A 27,289-nucleotide genomic window follows, 5' to 3' on the forward strand; every position below is an offset into this window, starting at 1 on the left:
TATTTTGTTCCTGAGTTCTCCATCTGTAAAATGGGGCTGGTGCTATTTCTTTCTTTATGGCATATAATGCCCGTAATTTATGATGTGCTCATGACTCGTAACAGTAGGGTCTTTGTAAGCCCATAAACATTGGATTTGTTTAGCTTCACCCTTAAAGGGAACTTCAATGCTGTGAAAGGACTGTTTGGTGCCGTCTTTAGCTCTTTAATAGTTTCCACAGCAAAATTGTTCAGTTCAAAACTAAAAAGATACTGTTTGTTGTTTTGCTTTTCCACTCCTTGAAAGAAATCTGGATTTTTACAATTAGGTAATTGTTGTTTTCTCTGGAACTAGGAGTTCTCACACCAGGTCCTCCTCCCTGCCAGCCAAGCTTGCTGTAAACAGTGTAAAGGGAAGAGCTGGATATGTAAACATGTACATGCACATCTAAAAGGGGAGAGTTTTCATGTCTAGCAGTACTGCTTGTGGCAGAGTAGGATGCCTTTCTTTCTTAGCTTGCTTGGCTCTACCGTCCTTGAGTGGCTGTAATCAGTAGTGTAGAGCTCAGCAGCCCCTCAGCATGAGTCTGTATGGAGAGTCGGGAGCTGTTCTCATCAGCACAAGCAATTTCAGACTGATAATGGGCTGGTGGTAAACTCATGAGAGATAAAAAAATTAATTATGTCCATGGGGAGTCATCATGCGTCCTTACTTATCACATATATTTCATTTATATAGTCTCAGGTTTTACATTCTTTAAAATCTGTCAAAATCTCAGTGATTTCCAGGTTCTGGATTTTTCTTCAACTATTTTAGAGCAGACAATGCCATTCCCATTTCCTACAAGCACATTTACAATTACTTTGACCTACACCTTTATGTCAATGTGCAAGCATAATACAAAAATGCCACAAAACACTACTGTGTAGTATTAACTGTAAGTTGATCAGCACTTCATTAGTTTTCCAATAGCAAAAAAAGAAGAGCAGCTGGATAGTGTGTTATGCAAAACTCTTGTCCTTTGACTTGGGGGACCTTGGATTGAATCCCACTTTTTCGTCATTGTAATGAAATTAATTTGGTGGTGTCAGCTGAGTTCATATTGCAAAACTAGCACATGAAAATCAGCAGCGCTGTTGGATTTTTACTCAGGAGAGCCCTGGAGCTTAGCTTGTCTAGAAACTGAAACCTTCCACCTCTAGACATCATGTCTCCTCCAGGTCATACGTGAAATCACTTAGGGAGACAGTGTGGAGAAGTTGGTGTAGTGGCAGCCTGCCTGACACCTGCCAGCCTAATGAATATCTAGGTGTTTCTCCTTCCCTTCTCCCTTCACATTCATATATACTTTCTCTGATTTATATTTGACGAATATTTAATAAATTTTACCTTGTGTCCTAAGGTTATAAAAGATGTGTGCAGCAACTGTACGGGAGCTGTGGACTCCGATGGGCCATTGTCTAGTTCTCCAGTACACAAGACAGAGCTGGAAAAGGTAGTTTCAAAATGATGAATGTAAAATTCCTTTATGATTACTTGTTGAAGAGGCACTGCAAGACACTGGATGTAAATAGTTGCTGACTTGTGCTACTGTTTGAGGCTATTAGTCCTTGTGTTGTTAGTGTTTGGATATGTGCACACATCCTATGGAGTCAGGACTTCTGCCATGTCTATTCATTTGGCCACAAACACCCAGCAAGCTGGCTCATAGCCATTAGAAGATTCTCTTTAGCCATTTAGAAGGGTGCAGACCAAGCAGGTCTGATAAATGTGCTGCAATGCAGAAGCAGTCCCCATCAAGTGTGAAGAGCAAGCAGGGATGTGACTCTCAGGGAAGAACAACTGAAGATTATAGAAAAGTTTTAAGGGAAAGTATTTTATGTTGGAGAATTTAATTCTTGAAGAGCTGCCTGGGCATACCGAGGTCACAGTTTTGGCGCAGACCCTTTCAGGCATTTGTGCCTCAGTACAGAAGCTTGGCTGTTCACATGTGGTTGTCTCTGCTGCCTTGACTCAGCAGGATATGAGAGCTAGGAAAGAGCAAATCTGCAGTGAATGATCAGTACGTTGCCCACAAAAACTTAAGCCCCTGCTCTGTTAAGGCATTTGTGTGAGCAGACCCTTCTGCAGGCCCTGCTTAAAACTCCCACTGACAAAGGTTTTGTCACCAGCTGCCTGAGGGCAAGTTCTGCACTTATGGTGGAAAGATGCCACTGTCAGTATTGTTCTATTGCTTTGCACCTGGGAAATAAGAGCAAAACGTGTTCCAGGACAGCTCAGACCTCCTGATTTCACCAGGTCAAAGCTATTGTGTTTGCATACTGGCACACACCTGCACAGTATTAGTGAAGTAACTGAAATTGTCATAAAACAGTGATTTTCTAAAATGCGTGACGTGAAAAAGTGCAGCAAAAGTTCTCATTCATTTCTTTTTGTGGTAATCCATACATCTTCTTCATGGCTTCACCACTTAGGAGTAACATGCTGCTATAAAACCTGTGCTGCTATAAGCGCTATACTGCTTCATCTCCTATCTCATACACAATCATTATGGAATAATCAGTGTAAAAATGTATTTCAAAAGCCTCTTTTTTTGCATACATTGGAAGTATTGAAGCACCTTTAGAAATGGGCTGTTTTCTGAGAAGTTGTTGTAATTGTGTATATGAGGAATTATTTAAAGAAATAATTTAAAAATTATTCTTATCTGGTGCATGTAATTGCATTGCTTAGCAGATTAATAAGCAGCAACATTTAGAGTCTGGAAATTAATTAAAAATATATTGTGTAATAAGAGGTATTAACTATGATTACTTCACTGTTTTGACTACACTTTGTAGTTTCTGTGTTTCTCTAAAGCTTCTGAGTTTTTTACTAACCAGTGGATGAGAGCTTGAAATGTGTGGTTTTCTTCATAGTAAATATATTTAAATTTACTTATGACACTTTTTTTTAGTCAAGGTGCCAACACTGTATCTCAGCTAATCTCTTTGCCCCTGCAGAAGTTGTCATTTGAGAGGCCAAGCTCTGATGGGGAGGGTGCTGTGGAAAATGGCATCACTACCGTGTGCAATGGGAAAGAACAAGGTATGTCTCAGATCCAGACATGGCTGGTGTAAATAATATGTGCATGTAGGGAATGATAGTCAGTGAAAGGCTTGGCTTTTGTCTTTTAAAAATAGGCAGTAAAGTTGTTTTTTTTTTAATATTTTTATTAGGATTCAATTTAACTTGAAAGCTGAATTATGTCAAGAGTGAATCCTTAAAATTTTGCAGTAACAGAAAATGTTTGACATTGTGCAGGTAAAATCAGTATAATTAGCATAAAGAAACAGAATATAGAAAATTTTATGTGGCCTTTCTTGTGTTTAAAAATACAGTTTTTCAGAGTTTAGGCAGCCTCTATAGGCAACTAGTAGTTTCTTTTAGTAACTGTAACTGTATAGTGGCAACATAAATAGTAGGTGTATAGCTTCTAAGCAAACAAGTTATCATTGAAAACTAAAAGGAAAGAATCATATATTTTATATATATATATATGCACATACAGAGTTTATACATGTGTGTATACACAGATACATATATATAAACTATTATGCATGATTATTTAGATTAACATACTAAAATGTATATAAGTATGTAATGTCAGTGGGTTTGTGAGTATACAAGTACATAATTTTACATATGCTGCTTTGGAGCCATGCCTCTTTTATAGTCCTTGTAATCTAACAAAAGCAAATCGCAGGCCCAGAGGGAATTTTGGCTGAGTTATATGTAAAGCACTCAATCTCTACACTCTTCTCCATCCCCTTCCCTCCTCCCCGAAGAGGAAGAGGTGCTGTGAGTTCGTTAACTTGCGATACAGCAATGGTGTCCTTCAGGTTTGACATTTTCAGCAGCTGTGAGATGCAGGGTAACGCGAGCTGCAGCGAGCCCCTGTCAATACTGGCCTTGGTGCCAGCACCGTCTCGCCTTTTGACTCATTTCCTTTATCTTCTCCCTGGGTCGTTTTCCAGCATTTCCTGACTATAGGGATCTCTTGACGTATGCAACAGTATGGAGCAGCGTCAGGTTTTCTGGCTTCTAGAAGCTGCAGTACATGGTTGGTTTTAACCCTGTAAAATCTACTGAGCTTTTGAAAAGCAAGGAACTGTTTTAGTCTCTGAAAGCTGCTGAGAATATCTCTGACCTTCAATATGCAGTAAGAAAAATAACAGGCGTTAATGACTGCAAGGAGACGAAAATATCCCTGGCATCATTTTAAGGGGTTCTGGATGAAGTTACACTATCTTTTAGACAATGGATAGGAAATGCTTAAGGGAGTACGTGAGAAGGGAGACTCCAGAGAGTGGTCATCTTCAGCTGTCCTACTGGCCAGCCTCTGCTCTGCTCTTAACCAGCTCCTTGTTTTGCTTTTGAGAAGGAAATGAAAAGGCTTTTGTGAAGAAAATCACTGGCAGCTGGGCACCAGTATATTCTCTAGACTCAAAAAGATTAAGTCATGAAGGCCTTAATTTCTGCTGCCATTCAGTTCTGCAGGAGAGTAAAACAGCAGGATGAAGGAAAGATAGGACAGAAAAACAACAACAACAACAACAACAACAACAACAAAAAAAACCAAAAAAAAAAAAAAAAACAACTGACATGGTCTTATTCCACTTCCTGTTTATGCCCATGAGAGTGATTCCTTTGGGTTTCTGTCTCAGAGAGATGATTTTTTTCTGTTTCTGGCTTTTTTCCATGCTTTTCATCTGCCCACTCAACAGCCACAGCCAGTCATTGGCGGCCACTGTGTGAGATGGGAACCTGTTTGTGAGCAGGTGCCAGCTTTGGGTGACATGAGCAGATGTCATGACAATATAAGTTGTGAACACTCTTCACTTAAGAGTAGAGAATTAAAGTGTTGTTTGCACCTGCATGTTGCTGTATTGGTGAGCAGCTATCGGCCCCTGACAATCTGCCTTTCCCCCTCAGCACCACATGCAGCAGGTGACAGATTAGTACAGCCTTGGCTACAGATACAATTTCTAAATTATTTTCTGTGATTTCTAACAATTAAACTAAATATGATAAATTCTCCCATTGTGAGTCCCAAACTGCTTCTCTATTTTCTATGCATTCTTCTTCCCAGTTCATCAATTCGTACACTTCAGTTTTTCATGTGAACATTCTGTCCTTTTTTTCCTCATTTTACACAAGTCTGTAACCACTAAATGTTCCCTGTAGCAAAGGATTCAAATTGGTATGTCAGGGAAAGTTACAGCACTTATTAGGGCAAGTTGATGGACATTTTTGCTGAATTTTGGAGACTTTCTCCATTGATGGAATCAAACTTAGGCCACTGAATGCAATTTCTGTAAATTTAATTTATTTCTTCTGTTTTGGAAAAAAAAAAAAGTTCTTTTTTATAATTCTATTCAATCTTAGAAGCTTTTTAAAAAAACTTTTAGGTTTTTAGTCAGGTAGGCACTCTTAAAAGTGATATCCTTACTCTGCCATGTTATGTACACAGTCGTAGTATTCCTAGCATCACATTAAGTTAATGGAAACATATACTGGATGTTAGCAAAATACCTCTTTTCAGCAGAGCCTTTTCCTTCCAAGCCTTATGATCACAAAAAGTGCCAGCTTCTAACCATTGAATGCTTATACTGATCCTGCTAATTTAATTGTTAGTAGTTAATTTAGAAGCCTTATCTTTCTAAAGGGTCCACTGTGATAAGGTACCTTAACCTAATTGTACATGGCAGAAGTATTTTTGCTAGGCAAGCATATTCTGTCTTTGCTGTGTACTTAATTGTTGAAGTATTTTGAGTTTAATGTTTAGGAACAATGAAGGGTTGTCTGGCAGGATTTTTATTTTTATATATATGAGCTGAATTTATATGCAGGTACTTCAGTCATGCTGATAAATTAGATGATGTGGAAAGAGACTTTCAGCTTGATTGGATTAAATTAAATTAGAAGCTTGATTTTTATTTTTCTTATCCCTCTGATCACCATGATTTTTATAGCACAGAGGTTATTTATAGGTATCTGCATTAGAGAGGGCATGTAATGTTTACCTCATTGCAGTCTGCAACTTTTGTACAAATGTTCATCTTACACAGCATAGTCTGAGCTACTACTTTTATTCAGATGCTCTCTTTTCATTGGTTAATTTAAGCACACTAAAATGCACACTTTTGCTTTCTTAATAGTGAAGAGGAAAAAAAGTGCAAAATCAGAAGCCAAGGGCACTGTGACTAAGGTAACAGGGAAAAAAATAACGAAGATCATTGGTTTAGGAAAGAAAAAGCCATCAACAGATGAACAGACCTCATCAGCTGAAGAAGATGTTCCAACATGTGGTAAGTGATTTTTCTCCTTGAGTTTTAAAATGCACATTGTGACTAAAACTTCATAAAATTTTAGCCAAGAAATTCCTCTACAATTGCTTTTACTGCTATAATTCTTCCCAGTATATCAGAAGGGTTCACTCAGGCTGAAAGAGGAGTAGAGTAATAAAGAGCTTATCGTTTGAAAAGAGACTAAAAGAACTTGACTTTTTACATAAAATGGTAGTACTGGCTCTAAAGGAATTTCATTGCTTTTTGCAGATGGGGGGAAGAGAAGTGTGGACAAAAAACAGAAAGAAACCATCCGTTTTCAAACAAATTTATATAAAATCAGTATAGGCTGGACTATGAAATAAATTTAGGCTTAGAATTAGAAGGTTCTTGAGAAGGAATCAAGTTTTTATGATGGATTGTGGTGAGGTTTTGTGGGACAGCTATCAAGACAGGAGTCAAATGGCCTCAGCCAAAGTGATTTGAGTTTAATGGAGGGTTCCTAAAGTGGTACATATTGGGCAAAATTTGACAAAGTAACAAATTTCTAGTAGGCTGTTTTAACTCCTAATGTTGATCACTCCACATGGTAACTGCAGTGCTTGGCAGCATCAAGGAAGAATATAAAAAGGCATACAGACAATGCTTATGTTTTACATTTTAGCTATTAATTTTTACTCACAGTTTAAGATGGTGCAATACACTTAGCTGAAGTCCTCACAGCTCTGGTATTTTCAAACACTGCAATGTATTTACATTGTTCTGTTTGCCTTTTCATGCTCCAGTCTTAAGTAACACTTGCATAAGTGAATAAGGTTGAACCCACCCTTCTGCCAATCCCCTCTCAAAAAAAAAAAAAAATTCCTTAGAAACTAAGCTGTGAAGCAGTTGCACCACAGATTCTGAATTTGAATTTGCCTCTTCCCCTTTAATTGCCTGGGAAAACTTTAGAGAAACCCAGAAATCTGTGATTAGGCAGCAGTTGGCAGAACTCATTGGTCCGTGAAGTGTGATAGCTGCTTGCCCAATGTCAAAGCAGCAGATCCATGGACCACCAGCAAGAACTTCATAGATCACAGGTGGCTCTCAAGCCACACTTTGGGAATCATTCACATAAGCAATCTTTGATTAATTAAGTGTGTGTATGTATGCCTATACATCAGCGAAGTACAGATGTGATTTGTCAACCAAAGGACCAAAGCTGGGAAAAGCTGTGTCCAGCCAGATGCATAGACTGAAGCATCTGGCTTCCATAAAAGCCCAAACTTCCGGGGTCTCATACGCCCTTGACTATTGTGTATTATGTGAGATGCTAACCACAGCTGTACAATCTAGTTCCTGGTATTTTTATCATTAATTCGGATAGGGACATAAATATAGCCGTTACTATTGCCTGCATTTGGCTCTATTCAACACCACTTCCAGATTTTATAGGAAAATATATGTGTCTAGGCTTTGGTCATTGCAGGAAGTCTTTGCAGAAGGAGTTTCTCACCACAAGAAATTTGGCTCAGTTCAGGGTCCTCTGAGAGGCTGCTCCATAGTCAAAGGCTTTTACACTTTCGAAGGTTCTACCTCCCATGAAGAAGGGGAAAAGCCCTGGGGGGCTGCAGGGGACACCCAGCTAGAGTGGAAACTGAAACCCACCCCCACATGGAGTCAAAGCAGAGCTCTTCCCTACGGCATCACTGGTTTTTGATCACCTCGACTGAGATGAAGTGCTAATGCCCAAACTGGGAACACACTCCAGGCATTTTGGTCATGTCAGCTGTTAAAGGTTTAAGTAGGGTTGTGCAGCAGGAAAAGGTTGTGCAGCAGGAAAAGAATGGGATCCTGCTTAATTCAACCAAAGTAGGAGGGTTTGGAAGAGCTTTTCTGAGAGGTGCATTTGGAGCAGAGGTTAAAAAGCAAGTACTGTCTGAAAAAAAGAACTCTCACTCCAAAACAAGCCAGCTGGCTTGCACGTGAACAGTTTTTCATTTCTAGGGATTATAGTGTAATGCAGATCTCTATGGGGCTTTGTTACAGGGGGAGAGAGAAGACCTGGAGAGTGTAATCCTCACAAAGAGCCAAAATCAGGGTTATGCACATCCTCTGTTTTTTCATGACACCTTCCAAGACGAGCACAGTTCTGATCTGCTATATCCTGTTGGATCAAGCTTTGACGTTGGAACCGTAGCGTTGGAAGGGAAACCCAGAAAAATTAATGATAAGTCATAGTTTTAATGAAAACCAAAGAGATAGCTATCCAACAGGATTAAATGAAAATCAGATCTGACATAGAAGACAATTTTTTTAAGATAGATTCTGGCCTGCACAAGATATCATTTGTTTCCCTCCCTCCTCATTGCCTGTTTGGAAGCAGCAACATGCTGAATTCATGTACTGTTCATCATGTGGAAGCCAAAGTAAAAGATTCTTATTTTCCCCTTCAAACTAAGGCAAGAAAACTGGGCATTGTCTTGACTTTAAGGTTTGAATCTAGAATGATTGTTGCTATGGTACAGAAAAGGAAAGACACAAAACACTGCCCATTTCAAGATATCATATGCCTAAGCACTGTATCCAATGTAAAGTATGATAAGAAAAGTGAGATTTTTTTAAAAGGCAGTTTGTTAATGAAGTTCTGATAAAAAAAAATAAAAATTAAACCTTTGCCTTAAAGGTTTGCTAAATTTCATATCCTTTTACTTCTTGAATTTTAAACCAATATGAATTTTATTTTTATTTGCATCAGTCTTTTAAATTCTGCTTTAAAAGTGTTGTAAACCAAACATGCATTCTTCTTTCTAAATGGAATAAGAACATATAACATCAATGCTCTAGCAGGTCTTTAAAACACTGTTACAGTGGTGTTACTGGAGGTTACAGAGGTAGCTTATCACCTAATTATATAATATGAGCTGTGATTTTCCCAGAAAATTTTGGTTAGTCAAGTTACCAAAGCCATTACACGTGGAGAAGGTGGGTCTTGTGTGTGAGCACATGGACTGTGTACATGCTTTTTTGTCACTGTCCCTTTCCCATTCTCACTAAAGTCTTTGGGATCGGCGTGCTCCTGCTCATCCAGCTGCTGCAGTGACTGAGAGGACAGCCATTTACAGAGAGGCAGGATCACGGCCTTACATGCTTCTTTCTGGGTTATTGGCACAGTGAACGTTTTCATTTAAAAAAGTGGTGCAGGGTCATTTACTTGTCTTCCTAAAATCCATCTGGACTTTCTATTATAAGAGGAATAATTTTTTTAAGTGATAGCATTACATTGAAAAGCAAGAGGTTTTTTTTTTTTGCTCTGTTCAAAAAAAAGCCAGGAGTAAAATATCTCACATTTCATTTTATTGCAGGATATCTCAACGTGCTCTCAAATAACCGCTGGCGTGAGCGCTGGTGCAGAGTGAAAGATAATAAACTCATTTTCCACAAGGACAGGACGGATCTGAAGACACACATTGTTTCTATCCCTCTCCGTGGCTGTGAAGTCATCCTGGGACTGGATTCGAAGCACCCTCTGACCTTCCGCCTGCTCCGCAACGGGCAGGAGGTCGCTGTGCTCGAGGTGCGGTGCTTGCTAATGGCTGTGACTTGCAGGAACACCCATGAGCTAAATTAGAAAAGCACTTTCATACAACCTGGCCATTCAAAAAAAAAATAAAAAAGTCTTTGGAATAATATTATTGCAGAGCTGGATAATAAATACTGGAAGGAGAAAAGAAATATTAAGAGTTGTAGACAAAGAAAAAACTGAGATTTAATGCAGTTCAGAAATTTTCTCGGTAAGATGCTTCTCTCTACGCTGACCTTCCCTTGACCTGCTACTGAAATTTCCCTGCTCCTTCTCTAGGCACACTTTTACATCAGGGATATAATTTCTTTGGGTAAATAACTTAGCAATAATTAAATCATGGTTAACTGTTGATGGGAACTCTAGAGCTCTTAACTCGTTTGTCTGCTACTCACGTGAACTCCTTGTGCTCAGTCTATCCCTATTAAGGTAAAGCTGCTGTAAGAAAACGGTCTGCCAGCAACCTGGTGGGTCTCTTGACCCACCACGCTTTGTAGGTCATACCTTAATCTGTGTTAGGTGGGCGAGGATCTTTTGAGAGGCTTTATTCATCATACTTGGAAGCTGAAATGAGAAGATGCTTGAAGCCAAGTATAATGAAGGTAAAGGAAGAGGCAACCTTTTGCTTTCAAGTGGCAGGATGGACACTGTGACCACTGTGGGTTTCTGTGCAGGTCACAATAGCCTCCTGTCCTTGCAAATAGGCCTGTCACATGTGAGCAGTTCAGAGAATCTGAGAAACTAGAAAGCAGCCCAAGGAACTGTGAGAGGCGATGAAATATTGAAAAAGAACAAGAAATTAAGAAACCACAGTTTCCTTTTCCATCCTTTGTTGCCTTTATTTATTTTGCTACTGTTTAACTTTGCAGTTGATGACTTGAAGCAAAATAAGAAAAATTAAATATTATTTTAATAGTATTCATGTTTGTACTTGCACCATTAGGAAAATGAATGCCATCATCTAGACAAATTTAGTGGAATTTAAAAAAAAAAAACAAAAAACTACATTAAAATCTCTTTGCTATTTCATTCCCAATGCCCACCTCATTTCTACTTAGCACTAACATTTTCTCCTCAGGAATCACACTAACTAAAATCCCCCAGCCTAGCATAGGAAAATATTTCTCTTAGAGCTTTCAATTTTCTGAAGGCTAAAATAAGCATGACTTGAATCTAAATCCACTAGCCTTAAATGATTATTTTTTCTTCTGTTTTTGGAGATTGCCCATTTTGTATTACATCATAACTGATGAGCACATAGTTTACTTAAAGTGCACTCCTTCTAGCAGAGCAGATTTAATAAGGAATCCTTGGGTTTGCAGGCGTTCAGCAGAGTGAAGCCAGAGCCTCTCATACAATGCGGGAGCAGTTTGGCAGCCAAGAAGAATGTTTTGCAATAACGCTCAGCTCAGTGGCAGAGCAAAGACCTGACCTACGTTCTTGCCCTCTCCTTACAGGCCTCCTCCTCCGAAGACATGGGCAGGTGGATAGGAATTCTGCTGGCAGAAACGGGCTCCTCGACAGACCCTGGCGCTCTGCACTATGACTACATCGACGTGGAAATGACGGCGAGCGTCATCCAGGCTGCAAAGCAGACCTTCTGGTGAGAGCCCTTCAGCTGCCCGGCTGTTCCCAGTACTCTCAGAATTTATGTCCCTCTGGTACCTCAGGTGCCAAGCCAGCTTACCAAAATCCACCTCCCCCTTGCCAGATATTTTACTCCTGAAGTGTTTCAGCATTGCAGCATGTTAGAAATGTTTATGATTATCGTGTTGGCACCCTGCTAAGTTCTCTAAAAGATGCAGACACTATCCAACTGTGCTCAGTTTTTTACTCTTTTTTTTTCAGTAAATCTCCTTATCAAATTTTATATTTTTCATTTTGCCTGAAGACTGAGAAGTATCCCTGGAAGAGGACAAATATGCTGAAACACGCAGCTGCATAGTTCATGTTTATCTATTGGCTATATTTACAGGTACATATAGCCCATATGTACAGCTTATATTGGCCAAGATGTGCTGCACACTAAAAATGTATAGCAGATTTAAGTCCTGGAGAATCAAATTCTATGCTTCCCTCTCAAGTTCTTTATGATTAATTAAAAACTTCACCAAGCTCACACCAATTAATTTTAAGGTTTTAATTTAGAAGGTGGAAATGGGGAAGGTGTTAAAGTGCAGCATGGAAACCTTAAATTGCAAATCAGTACAGTGGATTCCCCATTACTGATCCTGTGCTAAGAAAAGTAATGCATACTTAGCATATATAGTGATTTATATGTTCAAATCAGTTTAGGCATTCAAGCAGTCTTTGGTGGGAAAAGACTGTCATTTTTCCTTGGCTAGATGAGGTTGTCTAGAAATAGGAGTGAAGGAGCGGCTGTGACAGGCAAGATGCCCTGCTGCAGACGTTCCCTGTGGCTTCCCATTGTCAGAAAGCTGGTGGCCTGAGACCTGAGAAGACAGCTGGCCAAGGTGTCATCCCTCATCTTGCTGCAAAGTGAGATTCCACACACAAATTTGGAATTTGAGTGACTTAATATGTTAGAGAACCACATCCCATCTGCCCACCATAACTTTAAACAGACTGAAAATGAAAAAAAAAAAAGAAAGGCAAAAGCTTCAGAGTTTTCCAAGAGATTCTCCTGCCATTAGTGAGATGTTAAAAGAGCTTTAACACAGGAATATTTTCAGCATCATTCAGGATCTGGTTTGAATGACTTCTGATACAAATCAAAGTGACTCAGTGTTACCACAAGCCCCATTTCGTGAAAACCAGATAATTTTGATAGAATCAAAATGCACTTAGCCTACAGACTTATGTTAATATTTGTTTTGAAGTTAGTAGGACTCAAGAAGTTTGTCCTCTGTTGACATGTGTTTTTTCTTCATTCAGCATCTAGCAATAACCACATTTAAGAAAGAACTAGAATGGAAACCTTTTCCCTGTGACTACTTCCTGGCTTTCCTTTTCTGAATAAATGTGATATTAATTGCAGTCAAGTGAAAAAAAAAACATATGCAAGTAAACCACATGTTAGGAAGGAATATCAAACAACTTGCAAAATAGCAGAATTCCCCTATTAAAAATTATTTAAAATTCATTTTGTGTCTTTAGAAGACTCTAAGAGCTTGTTGATAAGCAACTAGAGTAGCTGTCTGCTGATTTTTCAACCTATCGTACAAAATGAGGAGAAATTACAATGATACTTAAGTGTTTATAAAATACTATTGTTGCTCTTTGTAGAATGAATATCAGTTTTCTGAATTATCTCTAGTTATTATTAAAGCTTTTATTATTGTACAGTCACTTCAGGATTATTGGTTATTTGTTTCCTGAGACTGATGCTTTGCAAAACAATTGGCTCTTCATTAATAGTCCCATCAATTTTCATTATCCAGATCATTAGGTGTCTAGGAAAAGCTGAAGAAAAGATGCTTCCAAGCAGATTTTCTCCAGTTCCCATCTAGCAGTTTCAGAATACAATTAACTCATATGGATGCATCTGTAAAAAGGATTAATGAGGCTTAGTGAAATAGTGCTTCTGAAGTGTTTGCAGATACTTAGATAAATCTTAGCTTCCTTTGATGGTGGACATATTACAGGTGCATCAGATGTCATTAATAATATCTCAATTTTCAGATGTGGTTATTATGCATCACTCTCATTGAAGCTACTTCAATAGAAAGAAAATACAGTTACAACTCCAAATCCAGTCCATCAGACTAACCAGAAACACTTGAGTAATGCTTTTCATTAAGAGGAATAGTAAACAAATTAAGTCCTTTAATAATGTCTAACAAAATGTGAGATGTGATAAAGTTAAAAACATTTTTATCATGGAATTTATATTTTTTTTTTGTTTGTTTGAAGTAAGAAAAGCTTCTGTCGAATCATTATTCCACCCCCTCACTGCTCTGAAAGGTTCACACCAAACTGGGCAGGTCTGTCCCTCCTGTGAGCCTGAATCTCTCATGGCTCAGGTGAGCCTCAGTTGGATGAGATCTGTCTCCCTCTGAATGAGAAATTCGATGGACTCCATCTTATTCCAAAGACAAAAGAAACCAGCTGTTGAAACCACAGCATTCTTGAGCCCTGGCCAGTGGTACAGAAGACCCTCTCTGCTATAGTAGGGCTTTATCATATTTTTATGAATGTCAGCACAGAGTCTGAATAGTTCCATTGTTTGGGATGGAAAGCTTTGTTTTCCCATTCATTTACACCTGAAGCTATAGGAATTATTTGGCATCTCACCGTTTCATTCAAAGCTTTCATTCAACTGCAGCCGTTGCTACAAAGCAAAGCTCACGTCTGGGGTGATTATAGCTGTTAGGCATGATTCTGCCATTTTCTGCAGTGTTAGGTCTTTGCAAGCCCATTGTAGTCCATGGTATCTTGTACATGTTCTATGGGACTACAATAAAACAAGCTACAGTGTTGATTTCAGGGAGGGGGAGGAGAACAAATAAAAGGATGTCTCGATCCCTTTTGAATTTTCCAGAAGACTCAGACCCACCCTGTGAAACAGAGCAGGAAAAGAGCATTTGCGTGCCCAATTACCCAGACAGAATTGGGGAGTATCATGCCGTTGTGCACATTCTACCCAGCCAGAAATCCTGATATGGAAAAGGAAAATTCCCTGATTTTCAGGAATTCATTGTTCAGCAAATTTTCATGGATATGTTAGCTTAGATTTTATCAAGTTCCACTTTTTTTTTTTCAAAAGTTTGCTGGTTGTCATTCTCATTTCTCCAGATTCCTAGGTTTGCATCCCCCCAAGCAGACATGCACCCAGAAACACCTGCTGCTCCCTGATGCAGACAACAAGGGAACTTTTAGGGGACACTGGCAAGCCAGCGTACAACATAGATCAGCAGGTTCCATGTAAACATGCCACTGAGCAATTACAGCTGTTACCCTCCTGGCTTTCACACAGTTGTATCCCCTTCTGTAAGAATGGGGAATGGGAACATATGTCGTAATACTGGCTGCTAGCAGCAACATGCGAGTAGCAAAAGAAGGAAGACTGCCCTGCAGAAAGTGAGAAGACATGTGCTTCCAGGCTGTATAATCAGATACAGGGAACATACCACTGAATCACCACGAGGACTTAGGTTCAAGTGCCAGATTTATTTCTTTTTATTTTGCTGTGTTCAGTTTCATGAACAGGCGAGTTGTGTCTACGAGCCCGTACCGGGGGAGCGCTGCCAACGGCTACGCCTGTCCGACGGGGATGGCACTTCATTATGATGATGTTCCCTGCATCAATGGAGCGGTGAGAGCTGAATTTCCACACAGCAAATGGTTTGCACGTGTTGAATGCATGGACAGCTGAAAATTATATCGTCTAAAAAGCCCTGCTGGGCAGTTTCCAAATGAACTCCTAGCTTTTTGATTGGGGGCTGCAAACTCCCCTCACACCTACAGAGTATTAGGGGTGTGGGACATATTGTTTACATCAACCTGCACGCGAGCCAACGTGCATTTAGAAAGCAGTTGCCTCTTGACAATTTGTTGCCAAGTCCTTAAATGTAATACTCACTTGAGGGGCTATTTTTTTAGATCACACCAGACCTGGCAAAATGAAGGACTCAGTTACGGCAGGCACTTTTTCATGTCTATTGAAAAAAAACCAAACCCAAACCAACCAAAAATCAAACACTTCTCAGTCACTGGGGTTGCATTCCTCATGACAGCAGGTACTGCTCATCCAAAAGGAGAACCACAGTGGTCACTTCCATCTTCTTAAATTGTAGAACTGGTCATAGGCAGATGTATAATAGGGTTTAACACATAGTGGATGTTAACCCATGGCAATATGTGGTCCTCAGGAAGATTTACAGGGGAGCTACAGCCTGCATCAGCTCCTAATTTGGGCTACTTCACTGCTTGCTTAACTCAAGAGAAATTCTGTTTCAAAGTGCGAAGTGGACTACAAGTTCAGTCCTCCATCAAGTCTCAGTAATGTCAAAAGGATGGTAGAAAGTCCCTCTTGGGAATAACACATGACCACATGCGTGGTGAGTAGTCTGTGTGTGTAATTCTTGGATGTGCTCATGCTTTTGTATGAGCAGTATGCTGCCACAGCCAGGATGGATTAAGGAAGGATATTTGGCAAGCAGGTTGGTTTCTTTTAAGAGTAACTGAATGAATCACTGGAGTATTGTTGTTGAGCTTTCCATTTTTTGGGAAAAAAAAAAAAAAAAAGAAATGGCCTTTAGCTATTTTAGCTGGTTAGCTCAGAATAATTCTCCAGCAAATAAAATGTAATGCTAGCATTCCAGCAGCTGGTACTCACTGGGAAAACATATAGCCTGAAGAAATTAAAAAAAAAAAAAGATAGAAAAAAACCCTTTTGGCTTCAACTGTTAGGCCATATTACATTTAACAAGTCATATACTGGATGTAATCCCACAGATTCATCTGTGTAGAGTGGGTATCCCCCTGTTAACACAGTCTGCTTGTGCCCCTGCAGTGCTGGAGCTGACTGAAGGTGCAGCCTATGAACAGCAAGGGTGGTACAGTTGTACCAGTTGGGTCATACTGTGGAAAATGCCCGGGAGCGAGGCTCTGAGCCATGGAATGCAATGCTTCCTTTCTACACTGTGTCCTCTCTCCCTCTCTAAGTAGTTTAACTCAAGTACAAGCAATAAGCTTATGCTTGCTGAACACCGAGGGCTTGCTACGGTCAAAAGAATTACTAATGTTTTAATTTCAGTTAGGAGGTTCTGCATGGTGTATTGTTTACTAACTGCCAAAGTGTATGTGTTGCAGTGGGAACCAGAAGATGGCTTTCCTTCTTCTCGTAGCAGGAACACTGGAGAAGAAATGCTTTATGATAACGCAGGCCTGTACGATAACTTGCCGTCTCCAAAAATCTTTGCGCGCTATCCACCAGCTGACAGAAAACCCAATAGGTCATCTACTGACAAACCCTCCTCTAACCATTACAAACACCCTGTCTCATCCAATCTGTCTTCTGCTCAGTCTGTCACTAATACCTCTGCTGTGGGGAGGGGATCTGGCTCGCAGGTACTGTACTATTTAATTCTTAACAAAGCTTTTCATGTCTTGGCTGATCTGTTTTTTCTGGTTGTTATCTTAAGGGCATTGGGCTGTTTCTGTCCCTTTAGTGTTAGCACTGAAGTGCTTGGAGTTTAGTCATGAGCCCACTGCAAATGAAACTGGTTTGTTAAGTTATAAATTCTGATGTGGAAGTATTGGCACCTGGGAAGAGCTTTCCCCACAAGTCCTGGAAGATTGGATAATAAAATAGATGTGACCTTCCAAACCTAACCTGAATGCATATTTAGCTGCCTTCTGTCTCTTCATGCAGTAATGACTTAAAAAAAAAATAGCGACATGTGACCCAGCTGTGACAGAAAATTTTCCTCTCTAGAATTTTACTGATGTGTAAATTGCATATACAATGATTATATAAATTGTGAACATGTATATATCATAAAATACATTATATATATATACAAAATTATATTGTATATAATGTGTATATACAATATTTAAATTACTGCCTGGGGTTTTTTTGTTATTTTTCTTCCCCTGAAAAAACCCTAAGCCTACGTCTGTGCTGGTTTCTGAGGGTGGCCTCAGGCTTCTGGATTTTGGCTGAAATGCAAAGCCACTCAGCCTCAGTAGCAGACGGACAGACCCAGCAGGGGGGCAGAGCAAGCCTTGCTCACAGCCACACCAAGGACCTTCTCCAGAGCCCGTAGCCAGGCTCCACAAGCTGGTCATTGGCATAAGCCTGTGAGATGGCCATGAGCCTGTGAACATGTCACAAAGATGGGTGGTTTTCAGTCTAACCTGAAATGGAACAGTTAGATGTTTCCCTTGTATAAGGTACCTGTCAATATTGCGTGTTAACTCGCTTAACACCAAAAAAAGCCTTCACACTGGGATATTAGAATTCAGTGAAGTTGCAGAACCAGAAGTAGACTCAAGCAATAAATCAGAGGTAGACCCAAGCTCTGATCCTTGGTTGCAGCAGCAGGCTTCTTGTTGCACTCCTAGTTCAGTCCCCAAAGCTTTTGGAAGCAGGTTTTGGACCAGAACCTGGCACATTGTGCCCTGTGCTGGGCTGAGGCGTCCCCAGGGAAACACTAGGATTAGTCAGGACAGTGTTGCTCTACTGAGGGTCCAGGTCACTGCAGGGGAGCCCTCTAAACAGAAACTACTTGGACATGAAATGTGCTGTTTATGGCCATCTTGTGAGATCGTCTGGCTGTTAGGAGAGGTTTTTTTAAGTAACAAAACTTTTTTTTAGTATATAGAGGTTGTATGAGAGGAAACTGATATGTTAACTCTTAGCTTTTTAAAGTGTGTAATTTTAATTTTATTAAAAAAAAAAAATAATCCATGCACCACAAGGATGGCAAGGTCATATAGTAAATAAGAAACAGTGTTGGATTTTTGTGTGACAAACCCTGTTGGCTTTTTTTTCCTGTGTTTAGAGAATCTCTACTGTATAAAATAACTCAAAGGTACAAATTTTCTGCTTTGCAATGGCTTTCTTAATACAGTAAATGCTACAGTTTTAAGTAACTTGGAGACTGGGGTGCCACCAGAGAGAAGGCGTGCATCCTCTTGTTACCCTGTGTTTGCTGGTGTGGCTCCTGCTGAGCAGGCAGCTCTCAGAGGTGACATCTCTGGAGAAGACACCCTCTCCAGCTCAATCAATGAGCTTTGTTAAGACTCTCAGAGCAGACAGCTTTCTGTCAAGCTTTGCACTTGATGAAAGGGTGATTGTAATGCCAGTGGCACAGGAGTAGCTGGAGCCCATTTGTACCGTTGTTTTCCAACAGTTTAAAGGCAAGAAGCCTCCTGCAACTGCTAATGGGATCACTGGAAAAGGGAGAACTTTAAATAGCCAGCCGAAGAAATCTGAATCGGTGTCATGTGTGAAGCGCACCACGTCCAGTAAGTATCTCTCCTCCATGCTGTGAGTGGAGTCATGAGGATTCCCCAGATAGCTGCCTTTTGGCATGCGAGATAAAGAACCACTGTGGTTCTTCTAGGGCTGAGAGGCTGAGCAGGAGATGCCCACCAAGACTTTGAATAGGAGATATTGTGTGTGTTGGTGACTCAGTACTCCAGTCATGCCATAAGATAAAAGGTTGTCATACGGAGAACAATAAATATGAAATGTGAACTCATGTCTGCAAAGTCATGAGAGCAGGAAGGAAAAAAAATAGAATAATGATTCTTAATATGGGACAGAGAGTAGTTCTGTATTCCTGGTGGAAGAGGAAGATGAGGATCTGGGAGAGACATGAGAACATTATGTTCCTCAAAAGTGGTCTTACTCTTATCCCTAATGAAAAAAAAAACAAAAAACAATGAAGGCATCCACACAGCTCAAAAGCTTCCTCAGACGGAAGAGATTTCACTTGATGAGTGACATTCAGAAAGAGGGATCTTCTGGGCAGGTGGATTGCCTCTGGGAAATCCCTACATTCCTAGCCGGGATAACGTTGTTTAAAGAGGTTAAGACAAAAAAATAAAAGGGCTATAGTCATAATTTTAAAACACAGAGTCAAAAGCACAGCTTCTTCTAGTGAAGGAATGAATGTGTTGGGTGTTTTTTTTAGTACCATGATAAATTTGTAAGAAGTCATAGATTTAATAGCAACAAGAGAAATTTAGGGTAGACTTCAGGGAAAAAAGTGTGTATTTTTCTAAGCGTGCAGGGCAGTTGGTACTATAATAGATAATTGTGGGAGTAAAGGCATCTCAGTTACTAAAGACTGACTAAAACTGGTTTGACAGCTATTTGTCAGGAATGGTTTGGTGTCCTTGAGTTTGTCTTCAGATAGGCAGACAGACAAAGCTGACTTATTTTCTTTGATTCTGCAACTGGTGCAGCGGTATGGAGGGGGCTGTGATATAAATCAGACCACAGATACTTGTAAGCCATGAAATGAAAGCATTTATATGGGAGATTTAAAAGGAAAAAGAAAACTCTCAAGTATCAAAAAAGTGAGAACATCTTTATATTCTCTCATGTCAGGTAAGAAAAGACATGTGCTTTAAGCACTTGAAGTAGGAATGGGAACAAGGCACAAGGGCAAACAGATAGTTTTTCCTCTGACCCCTTCCAATTAAAAATCGAAGGTTGAGAGCTGGAGGAGCCTCCTTTTCTTCCTCTGAACTGCATAGAAAGGCAAGGCCATTTTTCAAAAGCAATATACTATAAGGTAACTGTTATTTCTCATCTTCCCCATACAGATTTAGAGAACAAACTATTCCATACCATTTCTGTAGCTACGCTGCAGAACTCAGTGAGAATCGTGGACCTTGAGAAAAAGCCAGTGGGAGAGGGTTGCCAAAGAAGTTTCTGAGACTGTGACATGTTTCATGTGATGTTCAGTCTTAAAGAATAATTTAGAGCTTTACTGTTAATTTTAACCATAAATTGTTATAATCCCATGCCTCCAGATGCGGAGCAGTACAAGTACGGGAAGAATCGCGTGGAAGCAGATGCAAAGAGGTTACAAAGCAAAGAGGAGGAGCTGCTGAAGAGGAAAGAAGCACTCCGGAACAGGCTGGCCCAGCTCCGAAAAGAAAGGAAAGATCTACGTGCTGCCATTGAAGTAAATGCTGGTATGAGGTGCTTTTTTTCATGCTGAATTCTGCCCTGGCTAGGCTTAATCGTGAAAATAACTTTGTATTCTGTGTTGAAGATGTTCCATTACATGAGGTTTGGGTTTGACGTTAAACAGTCTTCTGTAGTGTCTGTATTGGCTCTCTATAGAGGTATAAAATATATAATAAAAATATCTATTTAATTTTATGTAAATATTTCATATAAGTGTATATGTATATTCATATATACATACACACAACTATGAAATACACACAACTATGATATACACACAACTATGAAATGACACTGATGGGAACTTCAGACAAGCAGAACATGGGAATAATTTTATTGTGACTGGCTAATTAAATTTTCATGATGTGGAAAAATAACAGAATGGGCACTTGAGAGAAAGCATTTTATTTCTGTTGCTAAACTTTTTACATTAAAATAGTGAGTTTGGCAAAGTACATGATTTTTTCATGATGTTGCTGATTTTTAGAGATCTTATATTTCTGTAAGCATCAATTTAAGCTTCTTATTGAAATAACAACATTACTGTGGATGACAGGCAGGAAGACACAAGTGGTTCTTGAAGACAAGTTAAAGAAGTTGGAAGAAGAGTGTAAGCAGAAGGAGGCTGAGCGTGTAAACCTGGAACTAGAACTGACTGAGGTGAAGGAGAGCCTTAAGAAAGCCTTGGCTGGTGGCATCACACTGGGCTTGGCTATTGAGCCCAAGTCAGGAACATCAAGCCCACAGGTATGCAAAGCCATTAAACATGCACATTCCAGTCCCGTGGGGTGGGAGTGTTTGGCCTTCTCAGCTCCAGTAAAATGTGTGGGAACTGAGAGTTTTCAAAAGGTTTATTAAGCCCAGGAGATAAAAGCAGAGCTAAATACTTTTCCACATTACTTGCATTCTTCATTTACATCTCATGTGCATTCTGCAGCCATGGGGAGCAGGTAGAAATGGGAATCACAGTCAAGGTAATGTGTAAAAGCTGACACTTCATTGCCCTCATTGGTCGTAAAAGTGCATGAACTTGGACATTGCAATGGACATTATTCCATTCTGGGGAGATTTAAATGCACCAAGTCATCGTGTAGTGATGGAGACCTCCCTGTGCCTGTCCCCTGTCAGTCACTGCACCCTGTCATGATGAAGGATGGCAGTCTTGTCCTGGCTTATGCTATACATCTGTGTCAGAAGCAGCCATCAGAAGAATCAGGAAGGGATGTGTCAGTTCTTGTAGATGACCCAATGTTTATTAATCATAGAAAATGAGCTTTAACTTTCACCACAGAACACACGCTTTGTTTTGTTTTCTTTTGTTCTAACCTCTTCTTTGTCTGTTCATCATTATTATGAACATTATTTCTTTAAACAAAATCTGCAGTTTAGTTGTCCATGTGACTACTTGGAGGAAGCTCAATGTAGGGTTTTCATTCTTCATTAGTCTCCAATCTTCAAGCACCGGACTTTGGAGAACTCGCCGATCTCCAGCTGTGACACCAGTGACACGGAGTGCTCGCTACCTGTCAACAGCGCAGCCGCCCTCAAGCGACCTCCTTCCGCAAGCAGCTCTCCCTGTCGAGGCCACGTCCTCCGAAAAGCAAAGGTGAGAAGGCTTAGGTCTCCTTTTCTTTCTCCACCCTTTTTCTTACTTTCTTAAAAAATCTTACTGAAGGAACTGAAAAATCCTACTGAGATAAAAAAAAAAAAGGGCAAGATTGGTTCCTGCTGCTTCTGTGGTGAAGCAGCACTGCCCCAAGCGTTTGTGGTTTTAGTAGTTCACTGCTAATTGTCATTATAAACAATGATTTTTCTTTCATGCAGTCCATCGCTTTTTTCAAACCAATGACGTATTCTTTATAGGGCTTTAAGTAAGTTTTGTTATGTGTCTTCACGGATTATATACATTCATAGTGACTGAGCACCTGACACCTAAACATCGCAGCTACTGAAAAGTCATCATCTCAGCAAACCGTTTGGTCTTCTGGCACATCCTCATCTCTGTTTCCTCCCCCTACAGCCCTTTTAACCTCTCTACATTGCCCAGGCCATGAATTATTTCTTCTGCTATACCACAGTGAGAGCTTTCTCACCCTTCTTCTACCATGGATGGAGGAAATTTCCTCCATCCGTGGACATCAACTGCTTTTTCTGCCAGTTAGCACGATTCATTAAATTCAACTAAGAATAATTAAACTCAGCATAGAGTTTATATTCATATATTCAACTAAGAATAATTAAACTCAGGTTTCAGTTATATAGAACTTTGAAGTTTGCTGCTTGTGTTTCAGATCTGAAGGATTCATGTGCTCTATAGCTTATCTTTGTATTCCAATTATACCCTAATTTGTCTAATAAAGATATCATCTCTTAACTATACAATTTGTCTTAGATTTGCAAGTTAGCACAGGGTTACTCAGGGAATGTGGTCTAGCCGAGCACAGTCCTTAAAAAAGGGAGTGTGGATTTGTGCTGCAGGCTGGACAGGCACATTAAAGCCAGCTGTTTAATCTTAACAGCTGGAGAAACCAGGGCACTACAGAAACCTACGCATTTTTGGTGTAAAGAATACCTTCCAGCTGTATTACATTCTTCATGCTCATCATATATGATACAGGAGAAACCCTGCTGTGTTGCTTGATGGCATGATAGGTTGGTCAAGCTCTCTTGTGGAGGAATCTTGGTTATAAAATTAGCTTAGTCAAAAAGGATATGGAGCTACCAAGCATATTTTCCCATATGCTGGGAAAAACAACTCGAAGTATCCAATTCAGCTTTAACAGCTTTTTCCCTAAAACCTCATGCACTAAATATCAAGTGAAATTTTGCTGAATTAGACAGTGCAACCCAAGCTGTACTCACCCGTTCAGAAGGAGCTGCAGCCACAGCCTCCATCAGGTCTGCATCTGCAGCACTCCCCTGCGCGTGGGGGGAGGTAGCGGTACGTGCGCGAGGGTGGAATTTGGCTCTCAACTCTTTTGGCCTTTTGCAGTTACAAGTGAGCCCAGGCCTCTTAGATGTGGCTAAGAAAAGGGCGCCACACGTGAGTATCCCAGAGCAGAGCCTGGCTCTCCAGGTGTGGGTACGGGTGCGGTGTGTGGCCAGGAGGCACCTGCCACGCCTCTGCTTGCGCTTGCACCTTCAGCAGCTGGCACATCTCCCGCGTCACAAGGGAGTTCTAGAAGCCTTCAGAATGTCAGATTTATTTCCCCCCACCCCCAGGATGTATTTGAATGTGCTGAATGCCTCCCTTCTTCCTCTTCCCTTGCACAAAGGATGCTGAGTCTGTCAGCAGCCAGCCCTGCGTTTGCAGCCACCCTCATGCCACCGGTGGCCATGAGCCCCAGCCCTGCACCACCCTCTGCTAGGGCAGCTGCTGCTGTGAGATGTGTGCACGCTGCAGCACGGTCTCTTCAACCTGCGTCGTACAGGTCTGGGAGCTGCTCCACCAAAATCTCTCCCATCAGATGCGCTGACATGAGAAGGAAACAGGGAAAGAAGCAGGAGGACAGATGAACTAGCAGCAGCTTAGGGGTTGATTGATAAGGGCGCACAGATACACATGCATACATATATTTGATTTTTTTAACTTTTCCGTTTATAACATATGCTTTTATTTTTTTTTTAAAAAAGCAATAATGCATAGTTTTAAGACGTCAGATGTCATTATACTTGTGATTTTGTTAATCTCTACTTGATTGGAAACAGAGACTGTATTAAAATGTGAAAAAAAATATCTGCATTGTTTCCTAAAGACTTGAAATGGTCAGAATATCCTTGCTGTACAAGAAAAACAATTATTTAAACATTTGAAATTAATTTCTAAAATCAAATTGCCATTTCCTTGCTACATATACAATGTTTATTTATTATTTGTTTTCAAAACTGGTGGACTGGTGAATGTCAGCAGCTTACACTTTGCTTATGGTCGGGGACTGGAGAAGAAAATGAGCTCTCCCAGTTTCCTAGCTCCCAGTCAAGCTGTCAATGTTGACTTAAACATTCTGTCATTGGTGTGAAGCTGTTGGAGAAATGGAAACAAAGAAGTTCCTTCTGCACCTACAAAGGAACTCCTTCTTTCAAAGCTTATTTAACACTTTAAAAAAAAATCTCTTCCCAGTTGCTTAGCCAAGGACTTCCTTTAGAGCTTCAGTAGCATATGCATAGGGAATATGCATTTAATAGCCTTTTTAAGAGTAATCTAGTTTTTACCAATGCTGTGTTCTAAGTTTAGGTTTACCATAATTCAAAGTGTAAAACTGAATATTTAAAATTAATGCTATTTGAATAAAAGCATCATTTAAATGAAGAAAAAAAAATAACCCTCAAGATTAAAAAAAAACAAAAAAAAAACAAAAAAAAAACAAGATAAAGTTACTGTCTACCTGCTTTAAACCTAAGAATTTTTTTCTTACACTGTTAAAGCAGCCACCAACTGTGACCTTTACTGTTGCTTTCTCATGGTTGAAGATGTGTCATGGTCATGCAGCTGTTTCACCCAACTACTGCTATTGCTGCTTTCAGTAGCAGAAACAGATACTTACATGCATAAGTAATAGTTTTCAGTCAGAACTCTTAAATGTTGTGGAATGAGTGTTAAATTCAGGAATTCAGGTTGGGAGCCAAGTCAGCAGGCTGCCTGAAGAGTATCTCTGCAGAGTAGAGGGGTGGGAGAGGAATCTGTAGCCCCCAGTGCCTGCCTGAGAACAGCTGGGTGGTTGCTCCATGGGGATTCCTTCAGCCAGAGGCCAACTCCTTTTTATCTGCATTAGTTGCTGATCACTGCAAGGGTGTGATTCAGGGAGTAGGTACAGTGTGAACATCCTAAGCTGAGCCCATCCCTCTTCAGCTCTTCTGCTTCTATGTACTGATAGAAAATACTGTAGGTGTCACTCAATAGCCACAAGTTTGATTTATCTGGGTGTTTAGCTGTAGCAAGCTCATGATTTTCACTTTTGGGGCAGAAGAAATAGCAATACCTTGCTCTGAGCTACATGTATGAAAGCGTTATAGATGATGTACTTTGCTGTGCATGGTAGAGGTCATTGTTGTCAGCTAACAAGTGGGGAAACTGAGGCACAGAAAGGCAAGGTGATTTCTTTAACTAAATGAACTTGGATTATGTATACAGGAAACAAATGCAAACTAGCTTGGTTTTCTTTACCCTGCCTGGTAGGGTCACTGCTTTTTAGCCATAGAAACCCTGCAATGAGTTTTACAATAAAAAATCTGAAGAGCAGTAAAGCAATCACTTGGTGTCAGCTATGGGGGATACTGAGTACTTTCTGCTGTCTCATGCAAGAAAGTTAGAAAGTCCTATATGCCACATCATGAGCTGTGGTGTGTAAATTTGCTCTGTAAGTACCCTTTGCAGAAAACAAACACGGCTTATTTGCATTGCACTAGGAAAAATGTTTCCATATATAGTTGTGGAAGGGTAGAAGTTGTGTGCAGTTGCTATCAGGACATGCTTGTTAGCATTCCCTAACTAATTTGTGGGCAGAAGGCTGAATCCAGCAAAGTTAATGGAAAATCAGTTACTGACCTCAGCTGGCTTTGGCTTAGCAGATTTGATGACATCAGTGAAATATCTTGATTTCTCTAACATTTTTCCGTATCTTTTCCTCCCCTCCGACCCCTTCCAGGAATGGGAGATGAAAAACGGAACATAAATAGAGCAAAACCACTCCATTTCCATAAAGGCCTTACCTATTATGGACCAAGATGTAGGCTGCAAAAGACTCATCAGAAAGGTGGTATCAAGCGATACAAAACAAGAGGTTTTATAATTCTGTTAAATCGATGGTAGCTTGGCGCTCATTTGCCTGTATTCCCTCCACTGTACTGCTGTGTAACTACGTGTGCCCCTTTTTATTAACTGTCACTCTTTATTCCTGACTTCACCGGTAAAGCAAATGAAAACCAAAAACACCAAACCAACCATAGTAATTAAAAAGGAGCATAAAGTCACAGTTGGAAGTTTACTTTGCTGAGGCAGCACAGACCAGCCACGTTAACTGTCTTGCACTAGATGGCCTGGACACCACTGGAGACTGGTGCATTAAGACCGATGGGAGATCCTAACTCTTGCAGTTTAAAGCCGACTTTCACGGGCTGATCCAGGTCTTGCTCATCAGAAGTCACTTTGCTGTTAGCTGTTCAAATGGCAAAGGAAAACTGCAGCAATGTAGCCACAGAAATGGCGTGCCTTGCGTGGCCGGGAGGGCAGGAGCTCTGTCTTCAGTGCTGTTGTCCTCTACGCTGGTGGGAGACCATGAGAAGACACGACTGAGCTGTGAAGCATTTTTTGGATACTTTCTAGACAGATGCTTTTGTCATTGGGAGATAAAAAGCTGCCGTACTTTGAAGAAAAAAAAAGCATTTTAGTACATTCTCTTAAGTAGTATTCTGAAGCACCAGTCATTTTCAGAGGTCATGTTGTTGAACTATGGCTTGTTACTGATTTTTTTTAAAAGGTAAACAGGTATTTTTAGATATTGCTTCTTTTCCATACTTTTTGAAAAAGAAGATGAAAAAGTAATTGAAATTAATCCAAAACAGATAATGTCAACTCAGAATAGTTTATGCAGTCAGTCTTGTTTTGTTTTTTTATAATATAGTATTGTTAAACTTGAGTTGTAGAACACTGCTGTACTTAGTTTCCTTTGTCTTTTCAGACTTCAGCTATTATTTTTGAGGAAGACAGACTGAAAAGATGATTATTTCCAGACTCTTTTATAAATAATTTTACAAAGAATTGGGGATTTTCTCAGACAGGAGTCCACTTCTGTTTACTGGGAAAGA

The 27,289-nt window shown here is 40.1% G+C and overlaps 1 protein-coding gene across 2 annotated transcripts in view; it reads left to right on the forward strand.

Annotated features, from left to right (window-relative positions):
• AFAP1 (actin filament associated protein 1) overlaps nt 1–26,580 on the forward strand; it is a 61,045-nt gene extending 34,465 nt beyond the window's left edge. Inside the window, exons 6-17 of one of the 2 annotated variants that reach the window (XM_008939941.1) lie at nt 1,382–1,474; nt 2,982–3,066; nt 6,180–6,329; nt 9,653–9,864; nt 11,328–11,473; nt 15,028–15,145; nt 16,645–16,902; nt 18,693–18,807; nt 20,326–20,490; nt 21,042–21,232; nt 21,930–22,091; nt 26,131–26,580. In XM_008939941.1, coding sequence (XP_008938189.1) covers nt 1,382–1,474; nt 2,982–3,066; nt 6,180–6,329; nt 9,653–9,864; nt 11,328–11,473; nt 15,028–15,145; nt 16,645–16,902; nt 18,693–18,807; nt 20,326–20,490; nt 21,042–21,232; nt 21,930–22,091; nt 26,131–26,157 — 1,722 coding nt within the window. In that variant the 3' untranslated portion in view covers nt 26,158–26,580. The remainder of the gene's footprint in view (nt 1–1,381; nt 1,475–2,981; nt 3,067–6,179; nt 6,330–9,652; nt 9,865–11,327; nt 11,474–15,027; nt 15,146–16,644; nt 16,903–18,692; nt 18,808–20,325; nt 20,491–21,041; nt 21,233–21,929; nt 22,092–26,130) is intronic. The other variant, XM_008939942.1, reaches the window with a different exon arrangement.
• Nucleotides 26,581–27,289: the final 709 nt, after the last annotated feature.

Source organism: Merops nubicus, unplaced genomic scaffold (genome assembly GCF_000691845.1).
Source record: "Merops nubicus isolate BGI_N331 unplaced genomic scaffold, ASM69184v1 scaffold4755, whole genome shotgun sequence".
In the NCBI taxonomy this organism is placed as follows: domain Eukaryota; kingdom Metazoa; phylum Chordata; class Aves; order Coraciiformes; family Meropidae; genus Merops; species Merops nubicus.